At 34.1% G+C, this 18,510-nt stretch overlaps 1 protein-coding gene across 1 annotated transcript in view; it reads right to left on the reverse strand.

The window, feature by feature from the left end:
• LOC131050391 (MLO-like protein 13) overlaps positions 1–18,510 on the reverse strand; it is a 151,935-nt gene that overhangs the window by 101,764 nt on the left and 31,661 nt on the right. The window contains exon 3 of the mRNA XM_059211996.1: positions 2,058–2,230. Coding sequence (XP_059067979.1) covers positions 2,058–2,230 — 173 coding nt within the window. The remainder of the gene's footprint in view (positions 1–2,057; positions 2,231–18,510) is intronic.

Below are 18,510 nucleotides of genomic sequence, written 5' to 3' on the forward strand. Positions count from 1 at the left end.
ACTCATCCCAGTTATTTGAAACTAAGGTAAATCACATTGGTTTTCCTCTAACTCATGAGAAGTCATAGGGTCACTTTTGTTTCTAGCTTGTATGTTTGATGCAAGAGCATCCATCATGAACAAGCTATTTGGCATCAACCAAAAGAGTTTTTATTTTATTTATTTTAATTTAAAATGTTGTAGGATGAATAAATTTAATAATAAGGGCATCATTTAATAAATATATATGACCTAGCTTACAAGAAACCTAGTATTGGAGTTTAATTCTTGATATTGGCAATTCAAAGTATATGTTTGGGATATTCCTTCTTTGGCATTGGAATGGGATTTTATAAATTGCAATGTTAAAATCAATTTTTTTCAGTTTCCCAAGTTCTTTATGTGATAGGATGGTTCCCAGGTACAAGTGGCAGTGTATGATTGATAGTAGATTCCTAGAGGTGGAGAATATTACATAGTTGATTTCTATTGATAAAGGTGGGTGACTAAAGGTCGTGATGGGAAATCATATATAATTTAATGCCTTTTCATACTCTCACAATCTTGGTGTTGGAATTATGAAGATCAATTTTTAACTTCTTTTCATTAACTTTGCCATTTTCCAAGAATGGAGAAGTTGATAAGTTAATGATATTACATAACATACTCATTGTACACATGTATTCTTACCTTAGTAGGCATAGTCCAAGCACCATATGAATGTACATATAATTCTTTTTATTAAATTTTGTATGCAATCATGTCTTGTGTATATATTTATGAGTATTTACATAATTGATTAGATTATTATTAATAATATGCATGTTAAAACTATGGTTTTGTGACTTGAGCATGCCTTAAGTGATTAAAATTTGACTTATATGTAAATGTGTAGAGGTTACAAAATTTTCTATCGCAAATTCAATTATATGTGTTGAGAAAAAGATAACATAAAATATCTAATGGATAAAAAAGAATGGAATAGATAAAGTATTATAAAATAAACCACTTGGTTTGCATGATCAAGAACTAGTAAAACTAAATGTAATAGTAGTTCCACCTACAAACCAATTCAAGTAGAGAAAACTAGAGCATCAACCTCTTAGGGACCACCAAGACATTTGACTTCATGAATGATCTACATATATCTCTAGAAACCCCATGTTTTCTATAATAGGATACTAATAAACACTAAAAATATCTAAGGTACCCTTCTTCATAATCACCCGAGACATTGTAAACAAAATCAATTCTCAACTCTATAAAGCTACATTTATATTATTTTTATAATAAAATGTAATAAATATTTATGATGAACCAACAATATTTTTAATCACAAAGAAAGATTTAATAAGAATTTATTACATTTCTGCTCAATCCAATGATAATTTTCTAATTTTTAGATGAAATATAATGTAATAAATATCCTCATTTAAAAAAACTCAATTGAAAATCCATGTTTATCCAACACCTCTTTTATAAAAAAAAAAATCTAATTTGAAAGATCAATACAAGAAAAATATATGACTAAAAACCCATTACCTAATGGATTAACCAAATACTCCACGTACAATATAAGAAAAATAAAATTTAAAATATATGGATCAATAGTATTGTTTCTTTTCACCTTTATTTTAGAATTTACTTCTCTTTGAGTATCCTAAATGCTATCTAGAATTTCATGAATAATATAAGTTAATGATCAAAATGAAGCACTATTTTTGTGTAATAATTATTTCTCATTCCCTCATTTTTTATAATGTCATTTTAATTTGATCACATCATAACCTAGGTTAAATTTATCTAATTTATTTCTAACCTAGGATAAATTTATCTAATTTATTTTCTTTTAGTAAAATAATTTAATGTAGAATTGTAAATCATATTATGATTTTATAATATATGAGATCAATACAAATTTTCTTTTTTTCTTAAGTTTTGATAAAGTTTAGTATTAAAGTCTTTTAATTAACTCATATCGAATTTTAATATATATGTTATTAGATATAATTCTTTTTTTTTTTTGTAAAAATGAATTTATATTGTAAAAGTATGTGTAAGGAAAATAAATGTTTTACCTTTCTCTCACAGTGTCCAACTTTTGGAGCAAGTCTCTCTATAGAAAAATCCTCTTCCACGTTCTTTTTACATGGTAATAATATTTTCGTACTATGTCTGGGAATACAAATATGAGTGATGGGTCCTTGAAAAGCAGTGATGAATAGAGAAATAAATCCTATAAGCATCAACTCTGCAAAAATCCAAATACTATGAATACTAATAATAAAATAATCCTAAATATTCTCATAATAAAAGCTTAATATAAAGTGACAAACATAAAGATATTCTTATAATTAACTTAAGAAAAATAAGGGCATATTTTTTCTGCTGATATGCTCGCCCGAACCAAGTTTTTGTAAAATTTTATATATAAAAAAAGAGGACACGTTTGTATAACTTGAATTATTTTCCAACCTAAAAATCAAATTTAAAAATTTAAATTTAAATGATACCATAGTAATTAAATAAACATATGAATAACACCAAATCTTACTTCTCATAACCAAAACTATTTTAAAAGAAAATAAAAAAAAAAGTTTTGGAATTCAAAAGAACGCCATTAAATCTACACTTGATTTGTATGCAATGCTATAATAAGATTCTACAAAGTTATTAATGAAGATGGAGATAATACAAATCATAATTAACTAAAATTATGATTAAATATATAATCATTTTAAAAATTCATTTAAAATGTTAAGTTTTGACTTGGATTTAATTTCATCACACAATCACTTTTATTTACTAATTATTAAAAATATAATACTTTTTACATGACTCATAAGAACGTATCTTCACTATTAAAATTCTTCCTTCACAACCTAATTTCTAAAAGAGGATGTCTCCCACTAACTATTGACTATAGGATCTAGGGATTCATCATTCTCTAATAAAAAAATATTGGAATTAAATGATAATTGTTCACAATCACATTTTTTAAGAATTAAAAGGTTCTTCACAATGGCACTCATTTGGAGAGAAGCTTTTATGAAAACTTCTCAAATGAGTGCTATGGTGACACATGGCGATATTTTGGAGTTATCTTTTGGCGTGGATTTGGAAAGATTCTTTGTGGCTATAGATTTGGATTTAAATAGAAAGTTCTAATTTAATAGTTGGCTAGATTTTCTCAATTGTGATGCCTAGCATGTAAGACATAAATATTGGTTGCATTGAATAATATTTTGGAGCCTTGCATGTTGTTGCGTGCTGCTATAGGATTGGAAGGTTGCCTTATGGGTTGGTTTGGACCTATGACAATTGTTGGCTAGCAATTGGCATGCATTCAAAGACTGTGGAGATGACATGTGGAATAGTTGGGTGCCTAGAAAGGAGATGTATAAAATGTTTATGACTTAGTCGTTTTGTAGGATTCATGTTGCATTATTATGTGAAGTCATTATGCTACCAGATTTACTCTAGATTTATGTATCATAGTTGAAGACACATGCAAGAGCATATACTTTGTGCATTTTATTGTAATATTTTTTTACTATAATACAAATAGATATGTGCTTTAGTGTGATTTATTTTTTCCTGAAAGGGTTTTCCAACATAAATTCTATGTTATAGTTTTATGTGCTAAATCTAAATTTTTAATGTATGTGCATCTTTAATCTCTAAGTTGCTTGAGGTTTGCAAAGAAATTTTTATATTCTCTTTGTGGGATTTAAATTAGGAAGGTTGTTTCTACACTCTACTTTCCTTTTAGTTGGTGTTAGAGCTTGGCCAACTTTGTTACCCTTGGTGGGGTGTAGGTTCTTTTTATGTAGATCTTATTTCAATGGAAGTTTTGCAAGGAAAAGTTTCATAAACTTGTTGCAAGTTCAAGTTGGAGAACACATCCATAAGAATAGAGATGGATAAATTCAATAGTGGCAATTTTGAGTTTTGGAAACTCAAAATGGAGGACATGCTTGTAGCTAGAGACCTATGGGATGTGATGTTAGGATTTCAAATAGATCCAAAGCAAATATAAACTAACAATTATATGCAGATTTAAATACAAAAGATAAAGAAATAAAACAGGACATAGAACACAGAGATTTAACGTGGTTCACCCAGAATGGGTTACGTCCACCATACACAGTCGTCTAATCTTTCTTATTATCCAGCCAAAAATAGTACATCAACCTTACAATGCCTTAAGCATCTTTGCCACTTATAACATGCGTTTTTAGAACAAAAACAAAGTCGGCCTTTTTAGGGTTTTATAACAATGTTGGTTTTCATCAAAAAAATACCAAAAAAAAAATTTCTTGGGGGCTCCCGCCCCCGAACCCCTACCCGGGGCCCGGCCCGGCCCTGGACCCCAGCGAGGATACATGCTGAGTGTACAGTACTTTGCTAATCAGTCACCACATTTCAACAATCTCCCGCTTGGAGACTGATCAGGCTCCACATCGAACAATCTCCCACTTGGAGACTGATACTACACAACACCACTATACATGCAGCATCTGCTGGATAAAACACTAGGACTCGACTGGTATAAATTCCACAATTATCAATCAAGAAGACCAACAAAAATTGATGAAGAAATCAGCTTCTCCTATGGAATTGCCTTCGTGAACATATCGACAGGATTCTCACTTGTGTGAATCTTCTCAAGCCATAACTGACCCTCCTCCAAAACAGTCTGGATGAAGTGGTACTTGAGCTGAATGTGCTTTGTCCTTGAATGAAAAGAAGAGTTCTTCGCAAGATGAATGGCACTCTGGCTATCAGTATACAATGGGCGATCCTCCTGTGTCTGACCCAATTCCTCCAGAAAACATTGTAACCAAATCATCTCCTTGCTGGCTTCTGTAGCAGCAACATACTCAACTTCAGTGGTTGAAAGTGCAACAAACTTTTGTAGCCTAGAAATCCAACTGACTGCAGTTCTCCCTAGAGTAAAAACATACCCTGTAGTGCTTCTCTGTGAATCAATATCACCTGCCAAATCAGAGTCAACAAATCCACTCAGAGCAGCATTAGATCCTTTGAAACATAATGCCTTTGTAGTGGTTCCTTTCAAATACCGAAGGATCCATTTCACAGCATTCCAATGTTCCATACCCGGATTACTCATAAACCTGCTCACAACTCCCACTACATGTGCAATATCTGGCCTTGTGCATACAATTGCATACATCAGACTGCCAATAGCTGATGAATACGGGATGTTAGACATTTTCTTTACTTCATCTTGTGCCTTTGGGCACATCTCCTTAGTCAATTTGAAATGACTAGCCAAAGGTGTACTAACTGCTTTTGCATCCTGCATGTTAAATCTTTTCAACACCTTCTTTATAAATTCACTTTGGGACAAATTCAAGGTTCTATTTTTCCTGTCCTATGTAATCCTTATACCCAGAATTTGCTTAGTTGCACCCAAATCCTTCATAGCAAATGACCTGGCTAATTTCTGTTTAAGATCATTTATGTGTTCCATGTTAGAACTAGCAACAAGCATGTCATCAACATAAAGCAACAGGATAATATAACTGCCATTATCCAATCTCTTAAAATATACACAATGATCAGAATGACATCTATGATAACCGTGTTCAGCCATGAAACTATCAAATTTTAAATACCATTGTCGGGGTGCTTGCTTTAGGCCATACAAACTTTTCTTCAACCTGCACACCAAGTTCTCCTTACCTTTGACCTCATATCCCTATGGTTGCAACATGTAAATTTCCTCCAAAACTCCATGGAGAAAAGTTGTTTTCACATCTAATTGTTCAAGATGTAAATCATCTGCAGCCACAAGACTAAGTACAATTCTAATTGAAGTCATTTTTACAACTAGAGAAAATATTTCATCATAATCTATACCCTTTTTCTGTGCAAAACCTTTTACCACAAGTCTGGCCTTATATCTTTTATGACCTCCTTCCTCCTCTTTCAGTCGATAAACCCATTTGTTAGGCAAGGCTCTTTTTTCTACAGGTAAAGGGACTAAGTCCCAAGTCTTATTTTTCATCAAGGAGTCCATCTCCTCTTTCATGCCTAGATCCCACTGTTGTTTGGCATCCACCTGCATTGCTTCTTCATAGTCTTTTGGTTCACCAAAATCAGTTAATAATATAGAATACAAAGAAGGAGAAAATCTTTCAGGGGCTCTACTTGACCTCATAGAATGTCTAACACTTGCAGGAGTTTGTGGGACATTCTGTTGTTGCTAAGCATCAGGTACCTGTGGCATTTAATTTTCAGGAATCTCATCCAACACCACATATTCTTGCTTGTCTTGTTCATGCTTCTTTTCCTGCATCTGTTCTTTATACATAACCTTCTCATTGAATATAACATCTCTACTTCTAGTTATTTTCTTATTTTCAAAATCCCATAACTGATAGCCATATTCATCTATCCCATATCCAATGAAGGTACATTTTTGAGATTTAGCATCAAGCTTGGTTCTGTTTTCTTTATCAACATGGACAAAAGCTTTGACACACCATTTTCTTGTGGAGTTCCTGGAACTATCTTCTGCTTTCTAATCCCATTTAAGGAGCAGTAATCTTCAAATGTTTTGCTGCAATACTCACCTCCATTATCCGATCTGAGACACTTCAACTTTTTTCCTGTCTCATTCTCAACCAAAGCTTTCCATTTCTTAAAAGTTTCAAAAAACATCTGATTTTTGTTTTAGGAAATATACCCATGTTTTTCTGGTTGAGTCATCAATAAAAATAATATAATAACAAGAGCCACCAAGAGATGATACCTAAACTGGTCCCCGTACATCTAAATGCACAAGCTCTAACTTCTCACTCTTCTTCTCTTTCCCAACCTTGAGAAATCTGACTCTTTTTTGTTTGCCATAAACACAGTTTTCACATAACTCTAAATCAATCTTCTTTAGTCCTGGCAATAGATTTTTGGAGTGAAGGATTTTCATCCCTTTCTCACTCATGTGCCCAAGCCTATGGTGCCACATTATCGAATCTGTTCTTGCAACATCTATTGTTGCTATCCCTGCAGTAACTTTAATTGTAGCAACTAAGGTAGAGTAAGTGTTACCAGTACACAGATATAATGTGCCTACCTTCGCACCTTTAGCTACTACTAATGACCCTTTACTAACCTTCCAGATATTGTCTGAGAAGGTAACTATGCAACCTTCACTACCTAGTTGCCCTGCAGAAATTAAATTTCTTCTTAAGTTAGGAACATGTCTTACCTCCTGCAAAAAGCAGTCATTTCCATTCTGCAACTTGATCTTTATCTTTCCTTTTCCAACAATTTGACAGGGCTCATCATCACCCAAATATACCTATCCAAAATCACCTTGAACATAATCTAGAAAATATTTTCTATGGGGTGTGGCATGAAATGAAGCCCCAAAATCTATTACCCAGGAATCATTAACATTATCCAAACATAAGATTAAAGTATCTTGTAAAGTATTACTTGCAATATTAGCTTCCTTACTGTCATTTTCATTTTTGTCTCCTTCTTTGTTTTTCTGAGACTAATAGTCTTTCTTTAGATGACCAGGGTTTCCGCAGTACCAGCAATCTTTCTTTCCTCTAGATTGAGAGCGTCCTTTCTTTGACTTCCCTTGTGACTTCTCATTCCCAGGGCCTTTTCCTCTTTCCTTTGATCTTCCTCCGTTCTCCACATTCAAAACACTACCCGATGATGTTGGAGTCTCACCTGTGCTTTTCCTTCGCATTTCCTCACTTAGGATAACACCAACAATATCATCAAATACCAAAGTATTTTTACCAGAGACAGAGTTGCTTACAGCCATAACCAAGCTATTCCAGCTTTCTGGCAAAGAACATAAAATCAAGAGAGCCCTAACCTCTTCTGCAAAGGTAATTTTTATCAAAGACAGTTGACTGGTAATTGTATTAAATTCATTTAAGTGCTCTGCTACAGATCCTCCCTCACTCATTTTCAAATTAAACAAACGCTTCATAAGAAATACCTTATTCGAAGCCAAGGGTTTCTCATACAACTTTGCCAATGTCGCCATCAAATCTACAGTCATTTTTGCTTCTATTATATTGAATGCTACAGACAGTGCAAGGCACAATCGAATGGATCCCAGTGCCTTTCTATCTAAAATGTCCCACTCTTCATCTGACATTGTGGTCGCTTTCTTTGCCTTTCCTTCCAATGGCCGCCACAAATCCTTTTGATACAAGTAATCCTCCATTTGCATTTTCCATAACTGATAGTTTTGGCCATTAAACTTTTCGACCTTGAATTTGGAATCCTCCATTGCTCCCACTCAAATCTAAGAGTCCTACCAATTGTTAGGATTTCAAATAGATCTGAAGCAAATATGAACTAACAATTATATGCAGATTTAAATACAAAAGATAAAAAAATAAAACAGGACACAGATAACACAGAGATTTAACGTGGTTCACCCAGAATGGGTTACGTCCACCATACACAGCCGTCTAATCTTTCTTATTATCCAACAAAAAATATTACATCAACCTTACAATGCCTTAAGCATCCCTACCGCTTATAACATGTGTTTTTAGGGCAAAAACAAAGTCGGCCTTTTTAGGGTTTTATAACAATGTCGGTTTTCATCAAAAAAATACCCCAAAAAAAAATTTCTTGGGGGCTCCTACCCCCGAACCCCTACCTGGGGCCTGGCCCGGCCCCAGACCTCGGCGAGGATACATGCTGAGTATACAGTACTTTGTTGATCAGTCGCCACATTTCAACATGTGATAGCTGGATCAAAGCCTCAAACCATAGCTCAAGATGTTTGGGATACAATGGATTGGAAAGCCAAGGGCCTGATAAGATTATGTTTGGCTAACTCTATTCTCTTAAATGTTCATGAAGAGAGGACTACAACTGAGCTTTGGAAAAATCTTGTTGACATTTATCAAGACAAATCCTTGGTAAATAATCTTTTTTTGACGAAGAAGTTGTATTCTCTCAGGATTGAGGAAGGAGGATTCATTGCAGATTATATGAATGCATACAATATGTTGGTTTCCCAACTAAACTTTGTTGGTATCAAGATTGATGATCAAGAAAAATCAATTCTCTTGGTATGTTCTTTGCCAAACTCATAGGATCACCTTGTGATGGCTATTGGAATCACAACAACTACTTTCAAGATGGAGGATGTGGTTGCTTTGGTGTTGTTTGAAGAGATGTAGAGGAAATCTTCTTATATGCCTAAGGAGGCTCTAGTTTCTCATGGTAGATCAATGAATAAAGCAAAAAACAAGGTCAAGAAAGGAAAATCAAAGGCACTAGGGAGATCTAAGTTACCTGGTAAAAAATATAAGTTAAAATGCTAGAATTGTGGTAAATCTGACAATTTTCAAAAAGATTGTAAAGAGGAGAAGAAAGAGAAAAATAAGAAACCCTTTGATTTTGATTTTGATAGATCCTCTCAATATGATGTGGTTGCTTTTTTTGTAGCTTTGGCAACACATGCATCAAAAGATATGTGGTTAATTGACTCAAGCACTTCTATCCACATGACCTCTGATAGGGGTTGGATCTCAAATTATTAAGAATATGATGGTGGGAAGGCGTATCTAGGCGATGACTCTCACCTAATGGTTGTTGTCCATGGAAGAGTCAAGATATGATTCCTTGATATTAGAGTGAATGGGATTGATGGTGTATTGCATATTCCCAATTTGGTACAAAACCTTCTTTCAAATAGAAAGCTAAGCAGTGTGTGAGTGTAGATTAGTTTATTGAAAGGTGGATTCAAGATGACTAGAGGTTCTATGGTGCTTGCTAAGGGTTTTTGGATAGGCACTTTGTATAAAGTTAGATGCATGCACAACTTAGTGCAATAGTGCTTCTATGGAGTCCAAGAAAAGGGATTTGGATTCTTCATCCTCATTATCAGATCAAACAAAGAAGAAGACTATTGTATCTACATCTGATGGTCATGCTTTCTAAGTACCTAAAGGTTCTAATGCTTTGGAGATGAATCTCCCAACTGAGAAGACAATGTTGTGGCAACATAGACTTGGCTAAATTGGTGAAAAGTGTCTACAATCCCTAAAAAATAAGAGACTTGTTCAATACCTTGATGATTGTAATATTGAGTTTGACTTTTGCAAATATTTTATACATGGAAAATAACACTATGTTTCTTTTTATTCTAGTTCTCATAAGTATTATGGGGTTTTGGACTATATTTATTTTGATGTGTTTGGTGCTATTAATGTGTCATCTTTATTTAGGTTTACGTACTTTGTCTTTTTCATAGATGATTATAATAGGACATTTTTGTAATTCCTCAAAATTAAATCTAAAGTTTTCATTTAGTCTAATGAATAGTGGCATAAACAGCGTGTTAGTACTTGATGCAGGAGCATCCTCGGTCGATGAGAAATCTTGCATCAACCAAAAACATTTCCTTTCTTATTTAATTCTTTGTGTAGTTTCAGTATTCTTACCGGTATGTACCAATAGTTGTTTGTTCGTCGTGGTAGATATTGTTTGTAGTTTCCTGGCAGTTTCATGTGGTTGATTCCAGATTTCTAGTTCATTTGGGTTCTTCTCCGGTCAGTTATCGCTCTCGGTTGGCTGTTTCTGGGTTCTTGAGATAATTCTTGTGCTTACCAGTTGGTTTGCCTTCATTACCAGCATGATTCTTGGCATGGAGATCCATCTTGGGTCTTTTCTAATGTTCTTTGGTGTGTGGCCGACCTTCCTGCTAAACCGCATCACTTGGTTGTGATTTTCTGGAAAGATTTCTTAAATCTTAGGGTTGACCTAATTACACATTTCATTTTCCTACATTGGTGAATGTAATCTTTTGAGGCCAACCCAGATATGTTTTGGTGGGTATAAATATGATGTTATGTAATCATTTGAAAAGGGCAGAGGAAGTAGAATTGAGAATAAGGATTGAGATTTGCATGTTCAAATCCAATTGATTCTTAAAGTCCTAGTGGATTGTATCTAGCTTGAAGCCTAAATGAAAATGGATAACTATTGGATGTTCTTTGATGACAATCTAATGATTATTGAATGATTTCTGGAAGTTCTATGGCTTGAATATGGTCCGTTTATATGAATTTGTCATGTTTTTTTACTGCTTTTGTTGTGTCACTTGTGTTGCATAAGTCGGTTGACTCTTCTGAGGGTTTTTACCAGTTATGGTTGCATCAATTGGTATCAGAGTTGGTTATGGACCGGCTGGTGGAAGAACCATTTGTGAGCATTGTGGCATTCCTTGAGGTGGACAGATCACCGATTGGAGGAAGGTTGCATGGGTGTTCAATAGATCATTGAGGGGAGGCAATTCAAACTAATAGTCAGATCACTGAGTTGAGGCAGTTCGCTGGAGTGGAAGGAGAGATGCCACCAAGGAGAACAAAGCCTCGAAGGGTAGAGTAGACGATGGAAGACTTCAAGAATGAAATCTGAAATGCTTTGGCTGGTTTGCAAAGAAACCCTGATTCTAAGGATGAATATGAGGAAACCAATGAAGAGCTCGAGGAAGCTGAAGGACCAGAAAGATTCCTAAGAGAAGTGGCACAAGCAAGTAAAATGCATAAAGTTGAGGTTTCTAACTTTTCTGGAATGCTGGACCCGAAGGATATGATCGATTGGATTAAGAGTTGGAGGACTACTTTGAGTTTGAGGATGTCAAGGACCCGCAGAGAGTCTGGTTGGCACAGACTAAGTTGAAAGGGCATGTTGCCTTGTGGTGGAAAGAGTTGCAGAAAGATAGAGTGGAGAATGGTGAATTGAAGATCACTCGGTGGAGACAGATGGTTGCAAGGTTGAAGGCCAAGTTCATACAGAGAGACTATGAACTAGAGTTGTTCAAGAAGTTGCAGAGCCTGAAACAAAGAAACATGACGGTGAAGGAATATACTAAGGAATTGTACAAGGTAGTAATCAAATCAGGACATAGAGAGATGGACAAAGAAAAATTGGTGAGGTACATCAATGGACTTGCTTTTAACATTCAAGATGAGATGAGTATGTTGAAGGTTTCAATAGTTGAAGAAGCTTACCAATATGCTTTGAAGGCTGAGGAGAAGGTGAGAAGAAGACAACTGAATAAGGGAAAGGAGAAATTCAAGATGAATGATAGTATGAAGAAACTAGTTGAAGAAGAGGATGCAAAACCTAAGTGGAGTAAAGAACTAGAGAAGAAGATACCGAGGAAAGGTAGTAGTAGTACTAGTGGAGAATTTCTTGGCAAATGTTTCAAGTGTGGAGAAATAGGACATAGATCCTATGAATGTAAGCAAGGAATGATAAGAAGTTGTGTGGAAAGTGAAGAACCAGATGGTATTGGATCTAATTGTGCACTGGAGCAAGGAGAATCCCTTATGTTCAGAAGAAAGGATACCGGATCTACTCAAAGGAGGAGTCTTTTCTGAACAGTATGCAAATCAAGTGGTAAGTGTTGCAAGGTCATTGTAGATAGTGGAAATACTGATAATTTAGTATCTAAGGAGATGGTTGAGAAGCTTGGGTTGAAGAGGCTTGAGCATCCTTGTCCTTATGAGATAAGTTGGTTACAAGATGATCAGAAGGTAGAGAAAAAGGAGCAGTGTTGGGTGAGTTTCAATATTGGACCTTTTAGAGATGGAGTTTTATGTGATATTGTGTCAATTATGAATGTTTTTCATGTCTTGTTAGGAAGACCTTGGCAGTATGATAGAGGAGCTATTTATGACTGTAGAAGAAACCTAGTTACTATTGAAAAGGATGGGCAAAATTTCACATTGATTTCTTTGAAGGAGAAAGAGAAGGAGGTGAAGAATTTGAGTCCTAAGAAAAGTTGCGGGAAACTGATAGTAGAGATTATACCAGAAGGTTTGACAGAACTGGTTGCAGAGGTTATACCAGAGGTTTTGAAGAAAGCTCTGATAGAATCAGTTGCAGAGGTTAGGCTGGAGGTTTTGAAGAAATATTTGATAGAACTAGTTGCATAGATTATACCGGAGGGTGACATGAGTTGGCAGAAGGATCTGACAGATGAGTCTGATGGATAGATGGAATCGGATGACAAAGAGTTGATGGTAACAAACTGGATAAGATCTTGTGGCAGAACTAAATTAGAACTGTAGAAATAAAGCCAATGTACATATCTGAAGCAAAGAAAGTGAAACAAAGAGATTCATAGGTTAGAGAAGTCGGTTGAAGCACCGAGAGAGATAGAACAAATATTGGCACACAAAGAAGATGTCTGCATCATAAATGAGCATGGTATATTCATCCCAAATCCTTTTAGATGTTCATGAGTTGCCTCTCATGGAATATCTTTTTCCTCCTGGGTTTTCTAATGGAGGAGCATCCTCGGTCGATGAGCAATCTTGCATCAACCAAAAACATTTCCTTTCTTGTTTAGTTCTTTGTGTAGTTTCAGTATTCTTACCGATTTGTACCGGTAATTATTTGTTCATCGTGGCAAATCTTGTTTGTAGTTTCCTGGTGGTTTCATGTGGTTGATTCCACATTTCTAGTTCATTTGGGTTCTTCTTCGTTTAGTTATCGCTCCCGGTTGGCTATTTTTGGGTTCTTGGGATAGTTCTTGTGCTTACCGGTTGCTTTTCCTTCATTACCGGTGCAATTCTTGGCATGGGGATCCATCTTGGGTCTTGTCTGATGTTCTTTGGCATGTAGTCGACCTTCCTGCTAAACCACATCACTTGGTTGTAATTTTTCGAAAAGATTTCTTAAATCTTAGGGTCGACCTAATTACACATTTCATTTTCCTACATTGGTGAATGTAATCTTTCGAGGTGGACCCGAATATGTTTCGGTGGGTATAAATATGACGTTATGTAATCATTTGAAAAGGGCAGAGGAAGTAGAACTGAGAATAAGGATTGAGATTCACATGTTGTGATCCGGTTGATTCTTAGAGTCCCAATGGATTGTATCTGGCTTGAAGCCTGCATGTAATTGGTTAACTACCAAACATTCTTTGATGATAATCTGATGATTACCGGATGATAGCCGGAAGTTCTATGGCTTGAATATGATCTATTTATATGGATTTGTCATGTTTTCTTACTGCCTTCGTTATTTCACTTTTGCTGCATAAGTCGGTTGACTCTTCTGAGGGTTTTTACGAGTTATGGTTGCATTAGTACTTTTATAGTGGTTGCTAAGTTTTTTATGAGTCAACAAATGATTTGAAATACTTATTATTATAGATGTTAATTTAGGATAAACTTACAAAATGGTTCAAACTTTTAAAAGTACTAAAAAGTATATCACATGGGAAAGCTATCACATCATAAGGCTAAATGCTTAGGTTTATTATCTTTTATTTTTTAAGTTTCTATTCATGATTTATATGTTACCCTAATTGTTTTTGTCATCCTTTTTTTTTAAATATTAAACTGAATTTTTTGCTTGTTCTATTTCTAGTATTACATTTTGACTTCAAAATAAAATTATTAAATTTCATCTCCTTTTTATAGACCATGTGGATATCTTTGTATACAAGTAGATTATATTTATTTAGCCCAAACATTTAACTTTCCACTATTGACTCAATACTAAAAATAACATTAATTACCTAAATGGGACACTTGTTTATGATACTATCTTATATTATTATTATTTGGTATTAGATCATACCCCACAATATCCCGAAATTCCTAGAAGAAAGTTGGGGGAAAGACATCCGGTCTTTGTGCTTTGAATACACCCATTGAGAAGGTAGTAGTCTTAACCTCCTCCTTGGTAACAAGTTCCATAAATTGAGCATTGTCATCTTTACTCGAGATTGTAGGCAAGCTATTTAATAGCTAACATCTAGAATAGGGTCAAAGTTGAGTCCTCCATCTTTGTATGCATTAAAAAATACTTTGAAGCCATATTACCCAATTGGAGGTCATAATTAATAGTGTGGTTCATCTCATCCATTAGGGATTGGATGGTATTCCTCTTCCTATGTTTAAGAGCATATCTGTGGAAGAAGGCAAAAATCTTGTCACCTTCTTTCAGCCATTGGACCTAGGAATTTTTCTTCTAGTAAACTTCCTCCCTTTTCAAATTCTCTTCCCATTTTCCTCTTAAATTCTCCTCCTCCATCTGTGAAGTTTTAGACCGGTCTCCATTAGCAATTTGCATATGTATTGTTGTTAACTAGGTATTTATGTCTTTCTTCTTTGTAAAAATATCTTCAAAGGTGAACCTATTCCATCCTTTGACTTTATTCCTTCTGATGTTCATTCTTTAGGATGTCCTATACATGACATTACCCTAGATAGGGGTTGTGTTAGGTGAAAAATGATGATGACAAACTATTGCAAAACCACAAAGATCCAACCACAACAAACCCTAGTTCTACAATAAAACATTCACCATGCACCAATGAAGAAACCTAAGAACATGTGAATTAACAAATTGAAACAATAATACCATTCACATGCCAAGTAGGGTTTGATCTCCATTGTCTCCTATCTCCATTGATCTTGTTTGATATATTTTCTCTGAGATTTTGTATGTGCACAAGAGCTCAACAAAGAATGGATTGTGGTTGTGAAGTCTCTTGATCGCAAGAAGGCTTGATAGACGCATTAGGTAGCTAGGGTTGTGAAAGAATGAAAGTATCCTCTTATATAGAAGACACTTTGGAAAATAGAGGGATAAGATTAAGATGTGAAAAGATAAATGGTCGGCTAGGATTAAAGGGTAGGTATAAGAAATAATAAAATATGAAGAGGGTAGGTAAACAAAAATTAAGAGATAAATGACATGTGTCATGAAGAGAAAAAGCTAATGAATTAACTATATAAATAAATAAAGATTTATTTAATTAATAGAAGAAGTGGGACTAATTAAATAAATTAAATATTTATTTAATTTAGGGCAAGATAATTTAAATAAATAAAAATATTTAATTAATTAAGCTAGGACAATTTTAGGTGTCTACATGGGTATTCCACTAGTTCTAGATATAACTCGTGAAGTCTAGGTGTGAAACCCACATGATTTCATATCGAAAGGGGATGGATCCCCCTGTAGTTTTGTTCGCCAAATCTAGAAGTAGAGGGTTGTGATTTGAGACCATTCTAAGAAGAGCACTGAGGGTGGATTTATAGTGTAAATCCCAGTTGGAGGAGACCATAAATCTATCTAGCTTAACTTGAAGGAGGTTTTATCCCTTCCTATGATTGGACTAGGTGAATAGTTGACATATTCATGCTTATAAATAGACAAATTGGCAATGAGTATGTGCACCATTTCAACTAATGTATGTACTTGTTTAGTATTGCATCATTCATGTTAGCAATTAATAGAGTGGGGAAGCATAGTTAGTGATAATATTGATAAGAAAATAATCCTATTCCAACTTAATAAATATTTTATATCTTCATATGTGTTTCATGTAATTAATGACATGAGGACCTAGACTGGCATAGTTGTTAGGGATAGACTTCATGAGCTAACTCATATTAATGATCACTATCCACAACTCTAATTGGAGAATAGTTATAAAAGTTTCAAGAGTGAAAAATGCATTCACAATTTATGTGGTCCGATAACTTTAGGGCTATATGAGTATGAAAACATCTCTAAAAGCTACTAATCATAGGATCTATTTAACCTAGTTCCAAAGATTCACCTACATTATAATTAGAGGTTTTAATGGGTTCCAATGCAAATTACCTAGGTATTTGAGTGATATTTTTTTTCAATTGAATTAAGAAAAATATGTAGATAAATAGGAAGGAAGTAGTTCCTTTTTCTTATTAGATTATCTCACTACTATTGTAGATCATTATCTAATGCAGATATTCAGTAAAACTATCATGCATTTCATTGAGATGATATTTTCATTTGATAGTAAAGAATATGTTAAAAATAACTTGCAACTATTTTGTAGTTTCTGCAATCTCTCTAGGATAGAAGACTATTGGGTTGATTGTGACAATGAATGTGAGGTTAGGAGATAATATTGTTATTATAGTAAAGTAAAACTTTCAAGTTAAATTGGGATATCCAAGGATTAGAGAAGGGGATTCAAATTTCGTGGATCCTATACATTTCAATTACATCTAGACATAACATATATTTCCCATTAATTACAATATTAGGAGGTGAGTAATTTAAACTTGTATACACCTAAAATTGTCCCATTTGATTAAATAAATTTTTTTTTTAATTTAATTACTTGATCTCAATTCTTCTATTAATTAAATAAATTTTTATTTATTTAATTATTTCATTAATCCTCTTCTAAGCCTTTCCTCATTTAACTAAATTTTATTATTTATTTAAATTAAATCTTCCTTTCCTAATTAAATAAATATTTTTATTTATTTAATTGACCCCACTTCATCTATTAATTAAATAAATCTTTATTTATTTAATTAATTCATTAGCCTTTTCTAAATCCTGGACACTTATAATTTATCTCTTAATTCCTACACCACCTACCCTCTCATTATTTTCCAATTTCCTCTACCTACCCTTTTATCCTAGCCGACCATTTACCTTTACACCTCTCAATCTTATCCATAAATTTCCTACAATGACTTCTATATAAGAGGATACTCTCCTTCATTATCAACCCTAATGACCTAATCAATCTTATGCAACCAAGCCTTCTTGTGATCAATCTATCAACCACAATCCATTCTTTGTTGAGCTCTTGTGCACATATAAAACTTGAGAGCAATAATATCAAACAAGATCAATGGAGATAGGAGAAAATGGATAATAAAACCCTACTTGACATGTGAATGGTATATCTTATTTTGTTATTGTTCATTTTCATGATCTTAGGTATCTTCATTTGTGTATGGTGGATATTTTTCATTGTTAGGCTAGGGTTTTTGTGGTTGGATCTTTGTTAGCCTTTCAATATTGTTATTTTCATCATCCATTTTCACCATATGCAAAACTAAATAATAGTAGAGGTACTTAGAAGAATATAGGAATGGTTGTTGAATAATACTACTAAAAATTAAGTACAAATCCTCCTAAAATAAAATAAAATACATAAAAAAGAGAATGACAAGAAAAATCCTTCTCCCATTTTGCACCATCAACTAGCTCTCAATCTATAGTGGGAGATGGAGGAGATGATGATGAAGACCCTCAAAGTAGGAGAAACCTTGATAGAATATGTAGAGATAAAGAGAGAGAAATTAGAGGCTATTTAAGAAGAGATGGGTGAAGAAGATGAGCCATCAATATTGCCTCCTCTCCTTCATTTCATTCATCACCAGATTTATCACCACCACATTCATCTAAAAACCCCTTTTTTCAACCCAATCCTTCACCTCCATCATCATCTTGTTAGCCCCCTTTCATTTTTTAACTTTAAAATGCCCACTTCTATTTAACTAGCGGTTTCTCTCTATCAGTCACACCTTACCAGTGAGTGTTGGCAATATTACAAGGATATTGAGAAGGTTGTTGATGATTATGGACATAACTGATTAAAGATGTTTTACTATCTTGATATTATTATTTTGTCATTGATGTCAAGAAATTGATTTTCTAATTCAGTATGATGTTGCCATATCTTAAGAAATA

Source organism: Cryptomeria japonica, chromosome 1 (assembly GCF_030272615.1).
Source record: "Cryptomeria japonica chromosome 1, Sugi_1.0, whole genome shotgun sequence".
In the NCBI taxonomy this organism is placed as follows: domain Eukaryota; kingdom Viridiplantae; phylum Streptophyta; class Pinopsida; order Cupressales; family Cupressaceae; genus Cryptomeria; species Cryptomeria japonica.